The sequence below is a fragment of the Cryptotermes secundus genome, unplaced genomic scaffold (genome assembly GCF_002891405.2).
Source record: "Cryptotermes secundus unplaced genomic scaffold, Csec_1.0 scaffold1274, whole genome shotgun sequence".
NCBI lineage: Eukaryota > Metazoa > Arthropoda > Insecta > Blattodea > Kalotermitidae > Cryptotermes > Cryptotermes secundus.
The window spans coordinates 137565-156117 of NW_019718632.1; the positions used below are offsets into that span (position 1 = coordinate 137565).

General features: G+C 41.5%; 1 protein-coding gene across 3 annotated transcripts; it reads right to left on the reverse strand.

The window, feature by feature from the left end:
• Positions 1–1718: 1718 nt before the first annotated feature.
• LOC111863059 (mushroom body large-type Kenyon cell-specific protein 1) lies at positions 1719–17414 on the reverse strand. 3 transcript variants are annotated; one of them, XM_023849032.1, is made up of 4 exons: positions 17346–17414; positions 16124–16281; positions 12352–12980; positions 1719–9126 (listed from the first exon to the last, which is right to left on the reverse strand). In XM_023849032.1, the coding sequence occupies exons 2-4, from the start codon at positions 16253–16255 to the stop codon at positions 6288–6290; spliced, it is 3600 nt and encodes a 1199-aa protein (XP_023704800.1). In that variant the 5' UTR covers positions 16256–16281; positions 17346–17414; the 3' UTR covers positions 1719–6287. The 3 variants fall into 3 exon arrangements, with proteins under 3 accessions (XP_023704800.1, XP_023704791.1, XP_023704806.1); XM_023849023.1 differs by lacking the exon at positions 17346–17414 and adding an exon at positions 16901–17335; XM_023849038.2 differs by lacking the exon at positions 17346–17414 and adding an exon at positions 16410–16751.
• Between the last annotated feature and the right edge of the window lie 1139 nt (positions 17415–18553).

Genomic DNA, 18553 nt, shown 5'->3' on the forward strand with positions numbered 1-18553 from the left:
ACCTAACAGAGAACACTTAAATTATATTATAAATAACATTTGCGCCATACTCTTGCCAATATGTACGGCAGCCATGGGTCTTGCCGCGATGTACAAGTATTTAGAATCCTAATTCCCCAAAATTTGGCTAAGTACATGGCTAAATCTGAATTTCTTGTCTTGAGTCGCATTCCTTCCGTAGAGTTTTAGCTTCAACTGCGAGCTTGATAGGGAGAGCAACCGCGCCCCGGGCGGGCACATTTATGAGTTGCTCTGAGTTTCCATCGTCATAGCCTATTTTCTCTTATCGCCATGAAACTAGGTGAAGCGTCCCCGTTCCCTCTTCAGCTGTTGTCTAATGGTTTCCATGTTGGTTTATTGTGCAAGACTATTTTAATTTCCCAACCCTTCCGACCGCGCGACGTGAACATTACAAATCACATTCCTTCCTCCCTTTTCCTGCTACTTAATGTCCCTTGGCACTTTGTTCACCAATGATGGGCCAAGTTATACACCCACACAAACAAACATAAATGAAGAACGCCCTGGCGCGTGTTGCTAAGGAGACTCGGAATAGAGGTCAGAATGGGGCGCGAAAGAAAACATGGACGCCTCGAGCAGCCAAAATCAATACGAACTGCCAAAACTTCGTTCCCAGTAAGCTGGGGCTGCCTGTCTCTAGCTCGGGGTCCCACGAGGAAAGCTTTGGATTGTAAAATACTGCAGAAACCTGTCACTTCTTCCGACCGAGATTCGAAGCAGGAACTACTAAAATGTGTTCCGGGACATTTCTGAAATCCTTAAAGAAAAACAGCCTAAAGATTAGGAAAGTGTGCCAGTTTGCTAGTGGAATATCAAAATGCAGACGAGAAAATGTAGGCATGAGAGGATCTTCATGATGTAGTATGAGAGGAGAAAAAGATTATATCAAATTAGCGTTCTTTCTGTCGCGCAGTCCTTCAGTCTAATTTATCAGCCACTTCTTTACATGTACTCAAATCATAAATAATATATAGCTCAGGGCTGAGAGGGATCGTGGCCTATTTTAAAGCAATATCCCAGAAAAAACACAAAAGCAAGGAAGGCTTGGGAATATAATAAACAGTCCCACATAGAAAAACAGAAATGTGACAGGACCAGGGCCTATTTTAGAGCATTGTCCCAGTATGTAAAAACTAAAAGCATCGCTGGGTTGGAGGTTACTGTCAAGTAGTCCCACATAGGAAAAGGGAAGTGTGAAAGGATTGGCGCGTATTTACACCACTGTTCCACCGGAGGAAGACCACAGAGGTGTTGGGGCCTATTCTAAAATGCTGTCCCAGCAGAGAAAACCCACAGCGTTTAGAAGGTTCAGTGGATACTTTAAAGCACTGTCCCAGCACAGGAAGACCACAGAAGGGTAGAATGACACACGCCTATTTTAGAGAATTATTCCACACAGGAAAACAAGTGTGGAAGGATTGGAGCCTATTCTTAAGTACTATCCCAGCATGGGAGAACCACAGTATGTAACCCAGGACAGCAAGCATCCTGGCCAATACTGGATCTGGGGATCTGGACCCTTGGTATAAGGATAGCTGACAGAGTCTGTGGTGATTACTGTGACTCAATTTGAAACGCTGATGTATCAATCAAGTGGCAAGGTTCTGATGGACAAGGGAGGATGTGGAAAGAAAATATCTGCAGCAGAGGGCAGTTGTTCACAGTAATAAATACTGATTTACTCCAAAGTCACAATATAAATATACAATATTATCATTTTTAATATTCTCAGAAAATAACACTTCCCACAGGCATTTCCAAACACAGCTTTTTGCAACACCGACACGTGGCACAACACACTTGACAACGTTCGATTCTCAAGGCAGAAAAGTATTAACAGCTTTCTTTCATTTTTACACCAGACCTTGGTTATCACTTGTTTGAATTCCTGCTTTGAATTTTTTGTTTCTTCTACCTAGTTTTACATGATCATATAACTAGAAGGTATTTAGTAAAATTTCTTGGCAGACCGTAAAAACAGGGTGGTCCATATGAAGAGAAAACATTTATTGATAAAAGGCAGACTTGGATTAAAAATCTGCATTCGCTTACATATTGTCAAAATGGAATACGATGATTAATAGTTATAATAAAGCAGGCAATTTGTTCAACAACTGTGTTTTTGATAATACGTTAAGTATTGTACATAGGTTCACAAAAACATTGATCAGTTGGTGGAGTCTGTGAACTTGGTCCCACACTGCAAGGGTATATAAAAGGGGAGATATGGCGCAGAAGTGATACGGTGGGCGACGCTTGGCGACGCAGCAGCCAGTTATCAAAAATATTGTTACAAGTTGCAAACGAAAAACAAAAACAATTCATGATCCATTCCAACTGGCATGAGACACCTATGTACACATCCTCATTTTGGGGATTACACTAATTTACAGGCTGAAACTACACAGTTTCCAAATTATCACTAAAAAGAGGAAACTACTAAAAACAATCAAAGCAATACTGGCAAAAGTTCAGTCTTGTTCAAAATTCTGTCACAAATCCTTAGCACCTGGGTGACAAAACAAATCTAATCTCACAATTATATTAAAGTGTACACTTAATTTTCAATTACACTTAACTCCAATTTGAAATTAATTTAATCCGAGTCTCATCCAAGTGCTAAAGGACACAAACATATCGCAACATATCACCGTGTTTGTTCAGCTGAGATCTAACCAAATACAGTTTAGATTTGAAGAAGAAAACAGTATCACAACCAATGAATACATGCATACACACTCAACTAGTTCGGCTATAGTACCAGTTGAGCGCGCTTCACACTCTTAAACACATCTCTTTTGAATTTTCTTAGATATAATATATTAATTTCTGTAATTTAAATACATTTCCTTTTTACAAATCGCGTGGTCTCCCTCTGAAAATACGATTTTGAAACAAGACTAGATTTGAAACATCACATTAAAGACAGTAATTAATTTTGATATGTCAAACATAACAAATCAGAGTAAAGAAATGAGTCACCCATTTCATGAGTACAGGACCATAAGTAGAATCTACAAAACACATTTTATCACAAGGCCAAGAACCACTTCCATTGGATGGTAAAAATAAGAATATTTCATATAAATAAGCACAAACAACCACTTTCAGGACAATCTGTGGAAATAATTACAAGACACTTTGGCATTAATGACACAAACTGTGCACACTGTGGCACAATCATCTGCGCAAATGGTCCTGTGAACTGACTTACTGCGTGAAAAGTGTAACAGAGACGAGATTTAGCACGAAAGGAAACCACACAGGGACTGGGCAATATCATTTTGTGTATAGAAGCTTATTTAAAAAAATAGATTATGTACATATCATTCCATGCCCATATCAGAGTTTTATATATACCTTGCAATCATTGTGGTTTGGAATGAATACAAACACACGCATCACACTTGCAAAGGGGATGAAGTAACGAATAACAGCATGGTTTTGCAATGGAATGAGATTTGGAAGTAATATTCCTTTGCAAGCATGATACAGTGATCTATGGTTGAGAATTCTTAAATTTGTAACAATGGAGTACAAGCACACAACAATCAAGTGCAGAATGGTATTTACAGAATCTGTCACTGCTGCCATTTTCTTTCTGAGCGAGTATGGAGCACTTATGTATCTTTGTGGTCTTATGGACTGATATGTTACATAAGAATTTGGAATAGATGGGCTGATACACAAATACTGAACATGATGAACCAAGGAGTAACACTTCTCAAACCAAAATGGCATGCATTTCTCTGCAGAGAAAGAAAACCAACAGGAGAGTCATACTATAATAAAGTGGATTATATGTGTGTGTGTATATATATATATTCTATAACCAAATGAATTAAACCTTGTATAAAAATATGGTTATCAGTTAAACCATTAATGTGAACCAAGTTATCGGTAGAACTAAACATATATGATGAATAACTTGATGATGCATGTGTAGTAAACGTAATATGTATGTTTTTTTGTCTTTTTTTTTAACTTTAACATTTGTAATATAGAACAGAAGCCCTCACAGGCTGAACACAAGTATGTTTGATTGATATATCAAGTTAATTCGTGTATTGTATCATGTAAAAAAACAGGTTGGTTAAAAAATTACACAAATCAAAAATCCCTTCTACTGCTAAAACTATTCGCAACAGCAGCTATGTTACTGTTAACATAATTAACATGACAAAACAAATTGTTGCAAACGAAGCGCAGACTCACAGCTGGAACTGGACATGACTCACGTTACTCCAGCAAACTTCAGCAACACTCACCCTTCTACAAAATTTGACAAACATCTGCTTTCACTTTGTGAGCGTACAAGGATGCAGGATTAAGAGATGTGCAGACATGATCTCTACAATGTGGAAAGAAAACGTCATGTGAACAATTTACAAGCTTATCTGAAGCTTCAGGTACAGTTCCCAGTCCTTTCTGTTTGTCAAGTTTTGTACAATGGAATGTTGGAATGAAATTGCGGCTCTTCTGTTGACTGTGCGATACGTGTAGCTGCTGTTGAGTGCTGTGGTAACTTGAGAAATTTTGAAACGTTAATGTCATTAGGGCCTGTCAGCATTCATACAAATATCACAATCAACACAAGATGGGAAAGCAAAATTCTGTACATTACATGTCACAAAAATAAAAAAGTTGTTTCAAACACCTTTTTCAGAATTGCACTGGGATGTGTCCATAATTCATCTTACATATATATTTATATTTAATATATATATTAAAAGAAAAGGAATCATTCTGGGAACATTTTACAAATGCTCATTGGAATAATTATAATAAAGCTTGGGGGAAGCTGAGCTTCCGGCTGTTTGATATATTAGCAGTATTCTATGCATTTAGCACTGGATCTTTTGCCTGTTGCTAACTTTTTCCATCATGAAGAATAACCGGCTTGAGATCGTATAAAACTCTGGCACATGATTGGTTGGAATGTTTATTTGCTGCATGGAGGGGGCAAACCAAATCTTCTCTGTCAAACTAGGGACTGCACTATTGTTGAAAATGGAGCTGGGTTGCACTGAACAAAAGTGTCTGTGGTCGGAATCTGTTAGTTGCTGCTGCTGTTAATGCACCTTCACTCTTGATTCTCTTCCTTCATTTTTGAACATCTTCATCTCTTTTAAAATGTAAATATATTTATATACGTACAGTATGTGTATATTTTAAGGTCGTACCATTTCTAATTGCACTTCAATTGTCAAAAACAAAAATCCATTTTTTTCATATATATAAACTAGTCTAGTATATATAAGATATCAATAGAGAAAATATACATTCAAAATTTGGCTTCATCACAGACAGTAAAATTCTTGGTGAATCCCAAGATCTAAAAAAAACTTTAATCCAACATCAAAGCAGTCTGCCTTATACTTTATTTCTTTAGAACACTTCAAATGGAACTTGTGTTGCAGCGTGGGGAACCAATGAGATTCATGTTCTGAAACTTTGTATAGTTTTTACATACAAAGTGAATATGGCACACCCACAGTTGGCAACAGGAAGTCTCAAATTGAACATAACAAAACATGAATTGATTTAAACTTGTGCTGCACTCTTCACAAGTTTCATTTAAACTTCAGAACTTGCATCCAAACACACCGACACACATGAACATGAATAACGCATATGACACTCACACATAAAGTACATGTACACAAATATGAAATGAAACTGCTTTGATGGATGTCATCTTGGGAAACCGCCACAGAACATTTTTTTGTTGGACTAAAAAAAATATTTAAAAAGTCACCACGAATGTATACAGTTAATTTTCCAACAATTTTTAAACACCCTCACTATATATATATATATGTGTGTGTGTATGTATATATATATATAGATAGATAAATTATCGAATTTGATAAATATGTTTTTTCACATAGCTTTGGCAACATTACGATTGTCAACCTCAAAAAGAGAGAGAGAGATAAAAATATGCAGATGTACCAAAGGAAGAAAAAATTGTTTCCTCCAAAATGTAGCAGCAGGAAAACAGTGATAAGATTCAAACATTTTTGCTACAAAGGTGAAACAAAAATACAACAAAAACAAAAAACGTTCTCTCCCATCCCCAACAGATGGAAATGGGAGCAACCCAACTGACAGAACTATACACTAACATACAACATTCAACACCTACAAAAATCAGTACAGTAAGGTGACTAAAAAAAGATACACCTTGATAATAATATAATAATAAAATTCTGTCACATAGCATTTTGTATATAACATGCTAATTAATAGTGGCTAAAAGGAATTCAGTCTCTTAGTGAGTTGATCTTTGATTTGGTATCCTCTTTCTCCACTGGGTCTTCTCCTCCCTCTCCTTGTTTGTCATCTTTGGCAGCATCTCTATCAACTCTCTTTATATTTTTACTATCACAGGCACTTTCATCATTGACATCGTCATTAACATCACTGTTATCACCATCTGGCGCATTGTTGTCATCATCCTTAGATATGCCATTTGTTTCCTCTGTTTGTGATTCCAAGACATGTGTGCCAGCAAATAATCTTGCTGCTACCTCAGTGTCTTTTGCTGAAGGTGAAAAGGCATCTTCATCACCCTCTTCTTCCTCTACTGTACACTTTCGATGAACATCGCGATCTGCTGTCGATCCATTAGATGACGGAGAGAGATCAATAATCGCCGATATGCTCATGTCAGATTCTGTCACAGCAGTCTTGATGCTGCTGCACCCATGTGTGTTCTTCAACAAAGACTGCTGTTTCATGGAGTCATCATCAGAACTGCTTGCTCCCCCATCAGTTAGTGACAATGATACTGCACGCGGAAGGGGTGTCAGACGGCTGTTTCGGCACAACTGGTCCAGAAGAGCTTTGTTTGACATGTTCTCAGGGGCACTGGTATTGCTGCCTTCCTTGGGAGCTCCTGTAGGGAGGCCCATCTCCAGGCTGGAACGAATGATTCCATCTAGAAAGCTTCCATTAGCACCTGTCCCATCATACAGGCTCTCTGCCATTTCCCGTGCACTCTTCCCAAGTGTTCCACTTGAGTTTGAAGGCGGTGGACTTCGACTGGATGACGTGGACACATCCGCAGGACTACTTGCATCCCCAGCATGATGAACTCGAGAAGACTCTTCCTGAAGCTGCTGCATCATCTGTGATGCAAAAAATTCTGGGGTTTGGGTGTAGCCAACAGGAGTGTTGCTCACACTGCTGCGGGAGAAGTCTGGGATTGGCAGGTGGGGGAAAGGACTGGGTGGCCAGAATGTATATGGTGGGGCTGTTGCATATGGCAGTGGAGGCATGCTACCATGGTCAAACATAGGAGGAATTTTTAGACCATTGGGAGCATTTTGAATCCCAGAAGGTGGCGTGAAAGGAGCTTTTGGAGTTGATTTTGGAGGAATTTTGGGTTTCTCTAGAGTGGGGGCAGAGTGCCTCACAATGTTGCTGTCATCCTTCTTCTTGGTGTCATCCATGTGAGGCTTAGGTTCACGCTTGCGAGGCCTCATGAGGTGCCGCTCCTTTACTTTGTACTCAAGAGTGGAATGTGGCACACCAAAATGCGAACCAGCACGATGAACGCTCATTTCACCCCTCTGAACTGCCCTTACTGCCTCAATCAGACTGTCACGGTCATAGTTACGGTACTTTCCACGTTTTGGACGTGTTCCTTTCCCCCCTGTTGGGTTGCTAACACCACCAGCACTTCCCAATGATTTGCCAGCAGCTTGTGACAACACTTTTTGAGCATTTCTGTCATCAGATTGGGTGTTGTTGCTGTGTTGTTTGATGACAGAAGCAGTGACAGATGAAGGAGCACCTGCACCAAGCGGAGGCGTGAATCGGCCTCGTTTGAATGGAGGTTCAATACCAGTGTCATGCCCCAGAAAGAGTTTAGGTGGCAGCTGCAGTGGTGAGACGTCAGCTGAACTGTGCTGCTGGAACTTCTGGCTGATACTCTTGGCAATCACTTCCCTAAGGCTAACACCAATACCTTTCCCAACAAGACTCGAAGGGATGGTGGGAGGTGAAGAGCAGTCAGTGCCTCTTATGAACTGTTGACTAGAAGACTCTTGTGGCTCTGCAGCACTGCCACCACTACTAGAAGCCACTCCGTTCTTTGAAGTTGGTTTAAAGGACGGAATTTTCAGTATCACATTAGAAGGTGGAGTGGCCCCAGTTGATGAACAAGCTTCCGCATCAGGTGACTCTTCTGTGGCAACAGTGGAAGGTCTGATTGCTGGTTTTTCAGGATTTTCACCAGTAGTTTCATCAGCATGGGCACCATTTGGATGAAAGCTATGTTTCAAGTGGCGCTGTTTCTTCATCTGTTCTTCTGAGAGCAATTTGTCTTCTGCTATTATCCTTCGAACAAATTCTGGCAAGAGAGGTGTGGGGAATTTTGGAAGGAAATCTCCACCTACTGGACTTTTGTCTCCAGGTGTCGATGACCCTCCAGCCAGGTTCTTCTTGCTTCCAACAGTGTCAGCCACAGTGTCTCTGCTACGTTCAACGGATGTAGAAGCCAGGAACTGAGAAACATAAGGACCAAGAGAACTGTGTTCCATACCACCCCAAATGTCTGAAGTATTCTGAGAGAATCCAGGGTACACTGATGGAGAGGAACCATCTTCTCCATCCTCACTGACGGCGGCATGTCTGCGAAGCCCATCTTCAAGGAACCGTCCATGCTGTAGAAGAAGTGTTCTTAGTGGCTCACTGGCCATCAGACCTTTCCCAGCACCAAAAACTGAGAACCTCACAAGGTCTTCCACAGACAACAATGGTTCCCTCAATGCTTTCTCCACTTCACGCTCTTCCTCGGCTCCCGACAGCTCTTTCTCGTCTTCTTCTTCTTGAATTGGTTCAGTCTTTGGAACTACAGGTGTGTCTATGCCTTGTCCCACTGTGGTAGCACTGTTACCGAGCACTAGGTGGGAATCTCGTTCTCGCTCCATAGCCAACTTGTACACTTTGTTACGGAGGGTTGACCTCGGAATTCCATAGATGACAGCAGCTCGACGGGTGCCCAGCTTGCCACTCTGTATGTCACGAAGAGCTGCTTGCAGTTCTTCCTCTGTGTATGTTCTGCGCCCAGCCACTGTGCTCATGCGGGGTTTTGCCCTGTGAAGGAGGCACATGTACACAAGATTCCCCACATTTTAAACAGTAAACACACTAAGTCACTATTCTCAAAATCTAAATGCAGCAGTCCCTAAACGAATCCAAAGAAAATTACTGATACCTTTAATCAGTCTGACCTGCCTAATTTTTATGTTTCTATATCTGTTCTGAAATCACAATTTTGTATCCAAATTTTGAACAAGAGGCTTCAATGAAGGCTATTCTGAGAACAGGTAATGAATGTCATGGCCCCAACCAATTCTGTCAGCCTTGGTAATTCATAGTACATGTATGTGTAAATGCTTGAACCAGAAAGTGGACTCTATCCACATTCTTCTGGACTACTGTAATGCAAGCATACAATATCATTTTGGCACTGTCAACAAACTGTATCACTGTTCTGTTCTCGCTCCCTAATCAACAAATTTTGATGATCTGTGCTACAATACCTGGCACTAGCTTTTTAAGTGGCAAACACTTCAAACCATGTTCTGACACAAAAAGTGAAGGAAGCTGCGGGAGCTTTGCATGCACACAATATTGTAGCAACACATTCTGTTTTCCTAATGATTTTCTGGTCTTAACAAAACTTAAAAAAACAAACTCACAACTGAACAATGTATATACAGTATAACTTTGTTATAGCAACATCGGTTTCTGCGACACCTTGTCTATTGCGTCAAATATTCAATGGTACGAACTAATTCCTCATAAAGCAACTGTTTTTATACCTTGCTTAGTACGACACGCACAAATGCTTCAACCTCGTATGTAACGTCATTTTCATTCCTGAATTTCTCTGATATGGACATTGAACGTAATTTAGAAAGTGTGTATTGGGCAAGTAACAGGAAACAGATGAAGATAACTGATTACTGTACTCGTATCTAGGTACAGTAAGGCACAACAATTGATGTAATCTACTGTAATTTGGTGAGTGGGCCTACCTTTAATATACAGTATTAGTGCGGTGTGTATTGTCAGTGAAAAGCGCTGTAATATGTCTTTGATATTACACATTTGGGCAATTCCACGTTAATGTTACGTTAGTCTGTACTTAACTATGTATTTCACTAAAAAATGCAACATTTTAACTCGGTTTTGGTAGATTTTTACGTGACTAACATAAGGCTACTGTGGAAGTGCCCATTTCGGTTACAACGACATTCGTTTATAACGACACTATTTTTAGGTCCCTTTGATGACGTTATAACCAAGTTCTACTGCATTTATTTTTGCAATGCATTTATCTCAATTTAGTATTTGTTACTTGCTCTCTCATACCCCACAAAGAAAGGCCTATTAATCATTTAAAGCAGACTGATTTCTATATGTATCACCTACTTTAACATTAAAAACTGCATTTTTCTTACACAATGAATATATAGCGTTTCACATGATTCTCAGAATAAATAGTGATTATTTCTGTAAAGTGATTGGTTTCTCTAATGGAGGTGCAACATATTTCTATGCTGGAGGAACTAGATTTTTATATATTTACTTTGATGAACTTCAGACTGCAAAGGGTTAATGAGCCTGGCTAAAATATTTCAGTTTAGCAACACAGATTATGAAAGAAGTGAATGGTGCCAAGCTAAATTCCTGGCGTAGTGATTACACAAACAAGGAGCTACCTCCTTTGTTATGTAAGAAGCAAGTTGCAATGAATTACAGGTTAAGGAAGTTGTCGTTGTATCAGCAGATAATGCAACTGAACTCTGATAAAAAGTTCAGGGGGACACTGCAAGAGATAAGAGGCTGGCTTTAAGTTTGGCAGACCGAAACAAACAGATAACAGAACCCTCAAAATGTCTAGATAAAACATGCACTTTCATGAACAACTGTATGTGGAAACATTAGTTGTTCACTACACCTAACAGGGCCATGGGGCTGCCACTGAACATGCCAATGCAAAAAAAAAGTTTTGCCTGTCTTTTTTTTTTACAAAGTGGTCTCTCTTATATAAGGTTTTTCTGCCAGTGTCATTTGAGAAAAAGATGACCTTCTGTGGAACTCAACAGAAAAAATGTATGCTTTTTACTTTTCTGTTGTTAATATCCTGCTTACACAGAGCTGAATGGTAGGATGACTGGTGAGTAATGAAGGGAAAGGATATGAAATGATGCAGTCATGGCCTAATCCAGGTCCATATCCTGACATTTGCTAGAGGGACTGAGGAAAACCACAAAAACCTCTACTATCATTGCCAGTGCAACTAGCCAAGATCCAAACCAATCACCTCCCGAGTATAGGTCCAAAGTGTTACCACTACCCAACCAACCTGCTCAGTCAATATGTCAAAAATGTAGCCCATATTTGGGGGTGTAAAACATCATTTGTCTTGAAATGGCTGAATTTCACTACTCTAATCCTGCACAGAAAGAGAAAATAACTATCTGTCTCTTACTTCATACCATTTGCATTTTCATGCATAAAGAGTCTTGCCCTGCAATAAAGCATGAACAGATATTTTTCCCAGACATAATACAATACTTGATGACACTTCTAGGACTAATGGTAGAGATAGATCTTGAGAGGTATTTAGTTCTATTAAAGCCTTCTTCTTATACAATCTAACCAGTGTCAGCCTGGCAGCAACTTCATGCGGATGTGTATGAACACAGGAAACTTGCAAGTTTGTGAAAGACAATAACAGTCAACTGTTATGAACTGCTGCTACCATAACCATATTTTCTGAAACAACAAAACTGAATCTTTCCCTGTTATGGTACTGTGTCATTCTGAACCCTACGATGTCCTTGGCTTCACTCACAGTTATACCAGATTCTTCTCATTCAAAATCTTTAGACATATTGTCTCTGCAAACACTTTGATCTCCCTTGCTAATATTTCCCATTCATGCACAACCATGCCTGTGGGAGTATAAGAATATTTACTTATAAAGTTACAGGAAGTTTCTGTGACTTATCTTTGTATTCAGGAAAGAGGAATCATTTTTTAAAATCCCAATGGGGCTGGAAAAGCAGGTTTCTGGCTTTGCTCCCCCCTCCCTCCTGCCAGCACCCATTCCTGAGTGCCTGAGGTGCGTGACAGGTCTAATATTAAAATCTGCAGAAGCCAACATATGAATGATTTAGCCACAGCAAGCTTGGGTTCAGTGCATGAATGAAGTGCTTCCTTCATTTTTAAGCAGACATACATCCAAATCCATTAACACAGTAGCTAGCTAACTGCATATGTTAGATAGAATAAGCATGTACTCACTTGAAAATGTGCTTGTTGTCGATGTTTGGAACCTTGAGGGACTGCTGTTGCTCAAGGGGCATGACCACAGGATTACAGTCTCTAACACTCTCACTAGCTTTGGCACTCAGATCCAATGGCTGTTCTGGGGTGCTGCTTGAGGGGGGAAGAGCCATCACTATGGGGGGTGTGGTGCTGTGATCCTGCTTTGCTGAAGGCACAGCTTCAAGTCTCAGACCATTGGCCAGCGCCACAATAGGCGATGGAATAGTTCGTCCAGCAATGTGGGAATGGGGCGGCGAGAGATACCAATGAGGAAATAGACCTCCATGATGATGGGGTGGTGTTGGATAGAACGGCATAGCACTGGGTGGCGTTGGGACACCAGGAATGTTGGTCACAGGATCAGAACTGGAATGATTCATGTTAGAACTAAGAGCAGCGACTGCAGCCAATGATGCAGCCATGGACGTGACTGACTGTAATGTTGTCATTCCAGACGTTGACGAAGAAAGGGAGGGGATGACGTTGTTTGGAGCTGCTGTAGAATAGCCCCCTTCATGGGGCAAACTTACTGGCGGAGTTTCTCGTAGGGAACTGCTAGCCTGACTATTGGTGCTGGTACTGCCACTGTCTGATGCTGCTGGACTCTGGCGCCATCCAAAACAAACGAAACTGTTATAGCAAAAACCGCAACATTCTGATTGCAAACTGAATGCTACCCTTGTATCTTTTGGTTTGCCCCTCTCACTCTCAGGATGAAGACAGAATATTTGTACCTAGAGAGAAGGAGGGAATTACATAATGAGGAAGTTAAGACTCTGACATGGTGACAATGTCAAGCAAGTGCGGAATAACTGTAAATACACAGGAAGCAGTAAGAAAAAGAAGAAAAACATAAAATGTTGACTGGGATGGTTGATGGAAACAGGACACTTGGAAGTTTTAAGAGTAAATGGGAGATAAAATGCATCTTAAAAAGCAGGGCTTAAGGATCTGAACTGGACTGAACTGATTCAATTCTCAGATTTCATAACGCAAATAATTTTCATCTGTCTGTTGTGCACTCTGAATTCTGAATGTCCTCAATGGCGAAATGAAGTCCATATTTTATTCCACTTAATTTGAACATCATTCATCAGAGATTAAGAAGTGCTTTGGAGAAAGAGTAGTTTGAATGGATAACTCAGAGTATATATATAGAATTTTTGGATGATTATTTTTTTTATTGCTAGTGGGTTGGGACTAAGTCCCTTGTACTGCGGCCACTTCTGGCCTATTGTACCAGGCCCAAATGATAGGTGAGGGTGATTGTGGAGCAGTTGGTGGAATAAAGATTGGCAGGGGAAACCGAAGTACTTGGAGAAAACCTGCCCCAGTGCCACTTTGTCCACCACAAATCCCACTTGACCAGACCTGGAATCGAACCCGGGCAGCCACGGTGGAAAGCCAGCGACTAACCGCTTGAGCTATGGTGCGGCCTATTTTTGGGTGATAGTGGATAATGAATTGGAAGAAATTTTGAAGGAAATGGTCCTGGCCAAATTTTAAGGTATTACCCTATACTATCCTGGCATTTTTTTATGCCTGGAGGAACAGAAGAAAAGTATGCAAAACCTCAATCAAGATGGTCACACCTCCCAAACTGAGATTAGAAATATCCTACAATATGAAAAACACAGTAACAAGATTGGTCGTCCACTTTCAATTCCATTTTTAAAGACATGTTCTATATCAGGGTTTACATTCTTCAAGTAACTAAATCAAGAAACAAGCACTGGACACGATTTGCATGCAGAATTTTAGTAGGAGACCTCAAGGAGTGAAATAATTCAGAAAACTGACACAGAAGAAAATTTTGTGGGAGGTGTGGATTGGATTGCACTCACTCGGGACAAGGATCCACAAGAGACTGAATAGCAAGTTTTCTTTGTAAACTTAGAGATTTTCACAGTGGTGAAGATTCATGTTGTGCCCTTCTGGATTATGACTGTGTATGTAGCCTAGTAGGTGAATACCTGTTTCAGGGGAATATTTGCATTTCAGCCCTGAGGGTAGAGGCAATATGCTCCTCCAAAACACTGTCATCCACCTACTGGAGTAAATACAGTATCATAATCCACAGGGCATAACACAGAATTTCTCTTTGGCTGAAATCATCAACATTCTGTACTTTCTCATGTGTCGTCACCATGCGGCATAGTACCAAATAGAGATAACTGCTGTAACACACTATGTAGATAAGCTTCAAGGTGCACAACTGACCCCATGCTGTAAGCATGTTCCCCAGAAACCAAGACAGAAGAATGTCAGCCTAGTTTCATAAAATTATAGCTGTGCAAACCCCAAACAGTGAAACCCTGGGATCAAGCAGGCCATGGCCCTCCCTAGAATTGCATTTTGGAGGTTTTCAGTTGGAATCTTGGTCAGTACACCTTATATCCGGAAAGACAGCTCTTTCAGGTCTTTCCTCAGTCTTTCCAAACAAATGTTGGGACAGTACCTCAATTAGGCCATGGCCAGCTCCTTCTGAATCCTTTCCTATGCATCATTCACTCTCCTCAGCCACCCTAGCACCAGATGCTAATAGTCCAGACATTGCCAGCATTGTAAAACAACAAAACCTTCATCCTCAAATGCATGCATATAAGTGCATTATCTTTGAGGTTTTGGCTTACTTCACTCTCAAGACTTTGACTGAGAGACACACTGGACTGCATAATGTCACTGTAACTACCAAATACAACAATCCGCTCCCTTTGGAAATCAAGAACGTGACAGTGAATCTGGTTAAAATTAAGATTACACAAGGGCGAGAGCCCTGAAGATGGGTAGTGAGATGCCAGACTCATCTCATTCTCACTGTCACCTGTATGAGAACTTCAGATCTCACATACAGAAAAATAAATTCTGGAAATGTTTCCTATTATTCACATCAAGTTGACTCAAGGGAATCCTTCCTGAGAAGATATAAGTTGTATGTGTGGTTAAGATAAATGTAAAAGAGGATTCAAACCACAAAAAAAAAAATGTACCACCACAACACCTGTACATCGCTTTATCAGCTATGGCCACCGTACATATTTGTAAAAAGTAGAGAGTGAATTTCAATAATAAATATGTCTGGCTCTTCTCTACCAACCAGGTGCTCTTGGGAAGCAGGAAAGAGAAAATTTACATTCTTACATATCTGAAGCAGTTGCTGTTACATTATTTGTTACAACAAGTGTATTCAATATGATGGTAGCGGTAATCCCCCCCCCCAATGGGCATGATGACAATAATCACTGTGAAAGAAACAAACTTCACTGATCAGAGTTCTTCTGATATTAATCGTTAGTTGCTCTGATACTCTCAAGACGTTCCCCTCATTTTATGGAACATGAAGGTTCACTGTAACGAGTATTTGCCACTAGACTCTATCCTGAGCTGAAACCCATCGCACTGCTTTATGATCTATTTTAATATTGCCCTCACATCTATGTGCAGTTTTTTCGCCATCATATTTTCCAACCAACATTTATAATCTCTCCCAAACTTTCTATGTGCCTTGTCCCTCTATCTCATCATCTTGATTTGATCAACTGCCAATGAAAAAGGAATTTCTACACAACAGAATAAATACTGAATAAGGTCTTGAATTTTAGATATAATTTGAACCTGACCTGCTACTTTATTTTGAGTACGAACGGCAAGCTTTTCTGTATTTGGCACATAATTCCACTACTAAAATTGTGACGTCACATGCAATTTTGTCGTCGTTAAACTTTCCAAAAATGCGGCGTGTACTTACGGTGGCGGAGTCTAGGAAGGCTCTGCCGTCACACATACAGCACTTGTCCCGGGGCTTCCAGTCCTCTACGTCTACTTTCAGAGGCGTCTTCAGCACTGCATCTTGGTATAGTTTCCATTTTCGCCTGCCCATCAACTCCTCAGCCACTCTTTCCAGACCTACAACAAATGGAACATGGACGCAACTGTTAAATTTTGCACGTGAGGGCAGGAAGCCACAGGTGACGATATTTTTGTGTGTGCGGGGAGGAACCCGTCGCAAAATGGGATGTCGAGGCCAAATTTACCTTCCTGCAGCTGCTGCTGCAACCAATTCACTCAACATTTGGTTCACCTACTTTTCAATTTTCACCCAGTATTTACCTCACGAATATTGCGGTGGGTCATGGCAGAAGCAGTTACGTACGTACTCTGTCGATGACAAGTAGGGCCGGGCTGTTCCAGCCAGGCAGCACGACCCCCCGAACCAGCTGATGCCTCACTCAACACCGAACACAAATGCGCTACAATTTGCACAAAACACGTGCACACACAACTGCACTACGCGTCTGCCTACACCTTCTAACACATAACTTGACTACTATACCGCACCTGGACGAAGATGCTACCGGAAACATGGCTGTATGCATCGGGGGGTCCCGGCTAACTGCAATCCTGACCCCTTGCCGAATTGTTTTAGGGATTTTTTGGCAACAGGTCGCAAATATTTGGCAGCAGGCTGCCTCACAATGCAGCAGGGTAATTTGTCTGGTGTTGCTACAACACTTGGGGCACTCACCTACTACGAAAACCATGTTCTTCGTCCATCTTTGCAGCTCTTTTTTGATCGCTCGGCGCTCCTGAACGCAGCGAGCATACGAGCACTCCGCCATTTTTGCCTTCACCCTACCAGTGACGTCACGCCGCTCATGACGCAACACGTTGCACCGCCTTGCCGCGTCTTCGATGCGATCTTTAGCGAGCGGCGGGAGAGCGAGAGGAGGAGGGGGGGGTTCACGAAAAAAAAAAGCAGAAAAAAAGAACGAAAAGCTATCAATTAAATTTGTGAACTAATCGATAGAGGTACCGTCAGATGCATGTCCGCAGTCGTTGTCGGTTTTTGCACGCCGTTTTTTTGATCTCACACTCACGCACAGTTTTCATCGACCCTCCCCCCACCAAATATATATATTGCAGCAGCAGCAGCAGCAGGCCCTACGTTTCACTTCCGACACTGTAATGACCTTTTGGGATATGGATCTGGCCCACGCCGGCTGGCCACTGTGGAGCAGAACGCAAGAACCTAACAGTAAGACGACTGGCTACAGACTGACCCTGACAGTTTTTCACGGCTCGGCCGCAGCAATGCACATGCAGCAGCTCCGATATTTCGCCTCAGCACGCCACGCCACGCCCAAACCAGTTACTTTTCGGGAGGGGGGACTCTTGCATCTATTCGGAAAAATACACGTAACAATTACCACGGCCACCCGCGCGCTGACATTGTTGTGCAACTGTCAGCGCGTCTCCCGCTGCAGACTGCGCGCACAATGCGTTATCGATTGTAAACAACAAATTGTAAAACGTAACCTAACTTCCCTTTCGGTAGTGCCATTTCCTAGGACCCGCTGTGGTGGTCATGCTGCCGTGACTCCGTTTCTTATATCGGACAGGAACTGACTTTTCGTCCAATAGGCTGCTTAATGTTTGTGCCGTCATGACTCGGTCCGGAGAATGTCGTTTGTGATAACGGTGTCATTAAGGACACGTGACTTGGTGGCAGGAACACATACTGCAGTGTTGGTTCTACTTTTTAACTGCACGGCGCAATAGTGAATAAGGATGTCGTGGTTTATTTCAGGGTGGTGCAGAATCCGTCCGTGCGACTGCTGTACCAAGGGCAGATACTATGCAGGGAGACGAAGAAGGCGATGGTCCAAGCAGTGTCTCACATTTACATCTCATCCTGTAAGTGTTATCAGTTAATTGGTCAGTGTCAATCCTGTTGGCCTGTAACGCCGGACACAACCTACCTCCCAGAACACTGCTGCGAAGCACGGCGGCACAACGTCGTGACACACAGAATCGAGCAAGTATGAGCAGAGAGAATGCTGAGCATGGGCGTCATCTGCATTTTGACACCCTACAGTCTGGTAGATCGTTACCGACATTTCTGGGGAACGTACTATCTCGTCTTCAAGGTAGAAAATAAGCGCTAAAGATGGAGGCAGCACGTGCCTCCGAAACTCGTTAGTGATGTACCAGACTCCACGGTGTAAGCTCGTAGGAAATGGCAATCTTCATAGTCACTCTGTGAGAACCCCATAGCTCACATAAAGTAGTGTCATGCTTCATGAGATCCGCGATTTTATACGAAGCTCGACGAGCCGAAACCGAAGTAACCAATTCACTGGTCCTCGTTCTGTTCATATTCTCACACGCAGTTTCCATC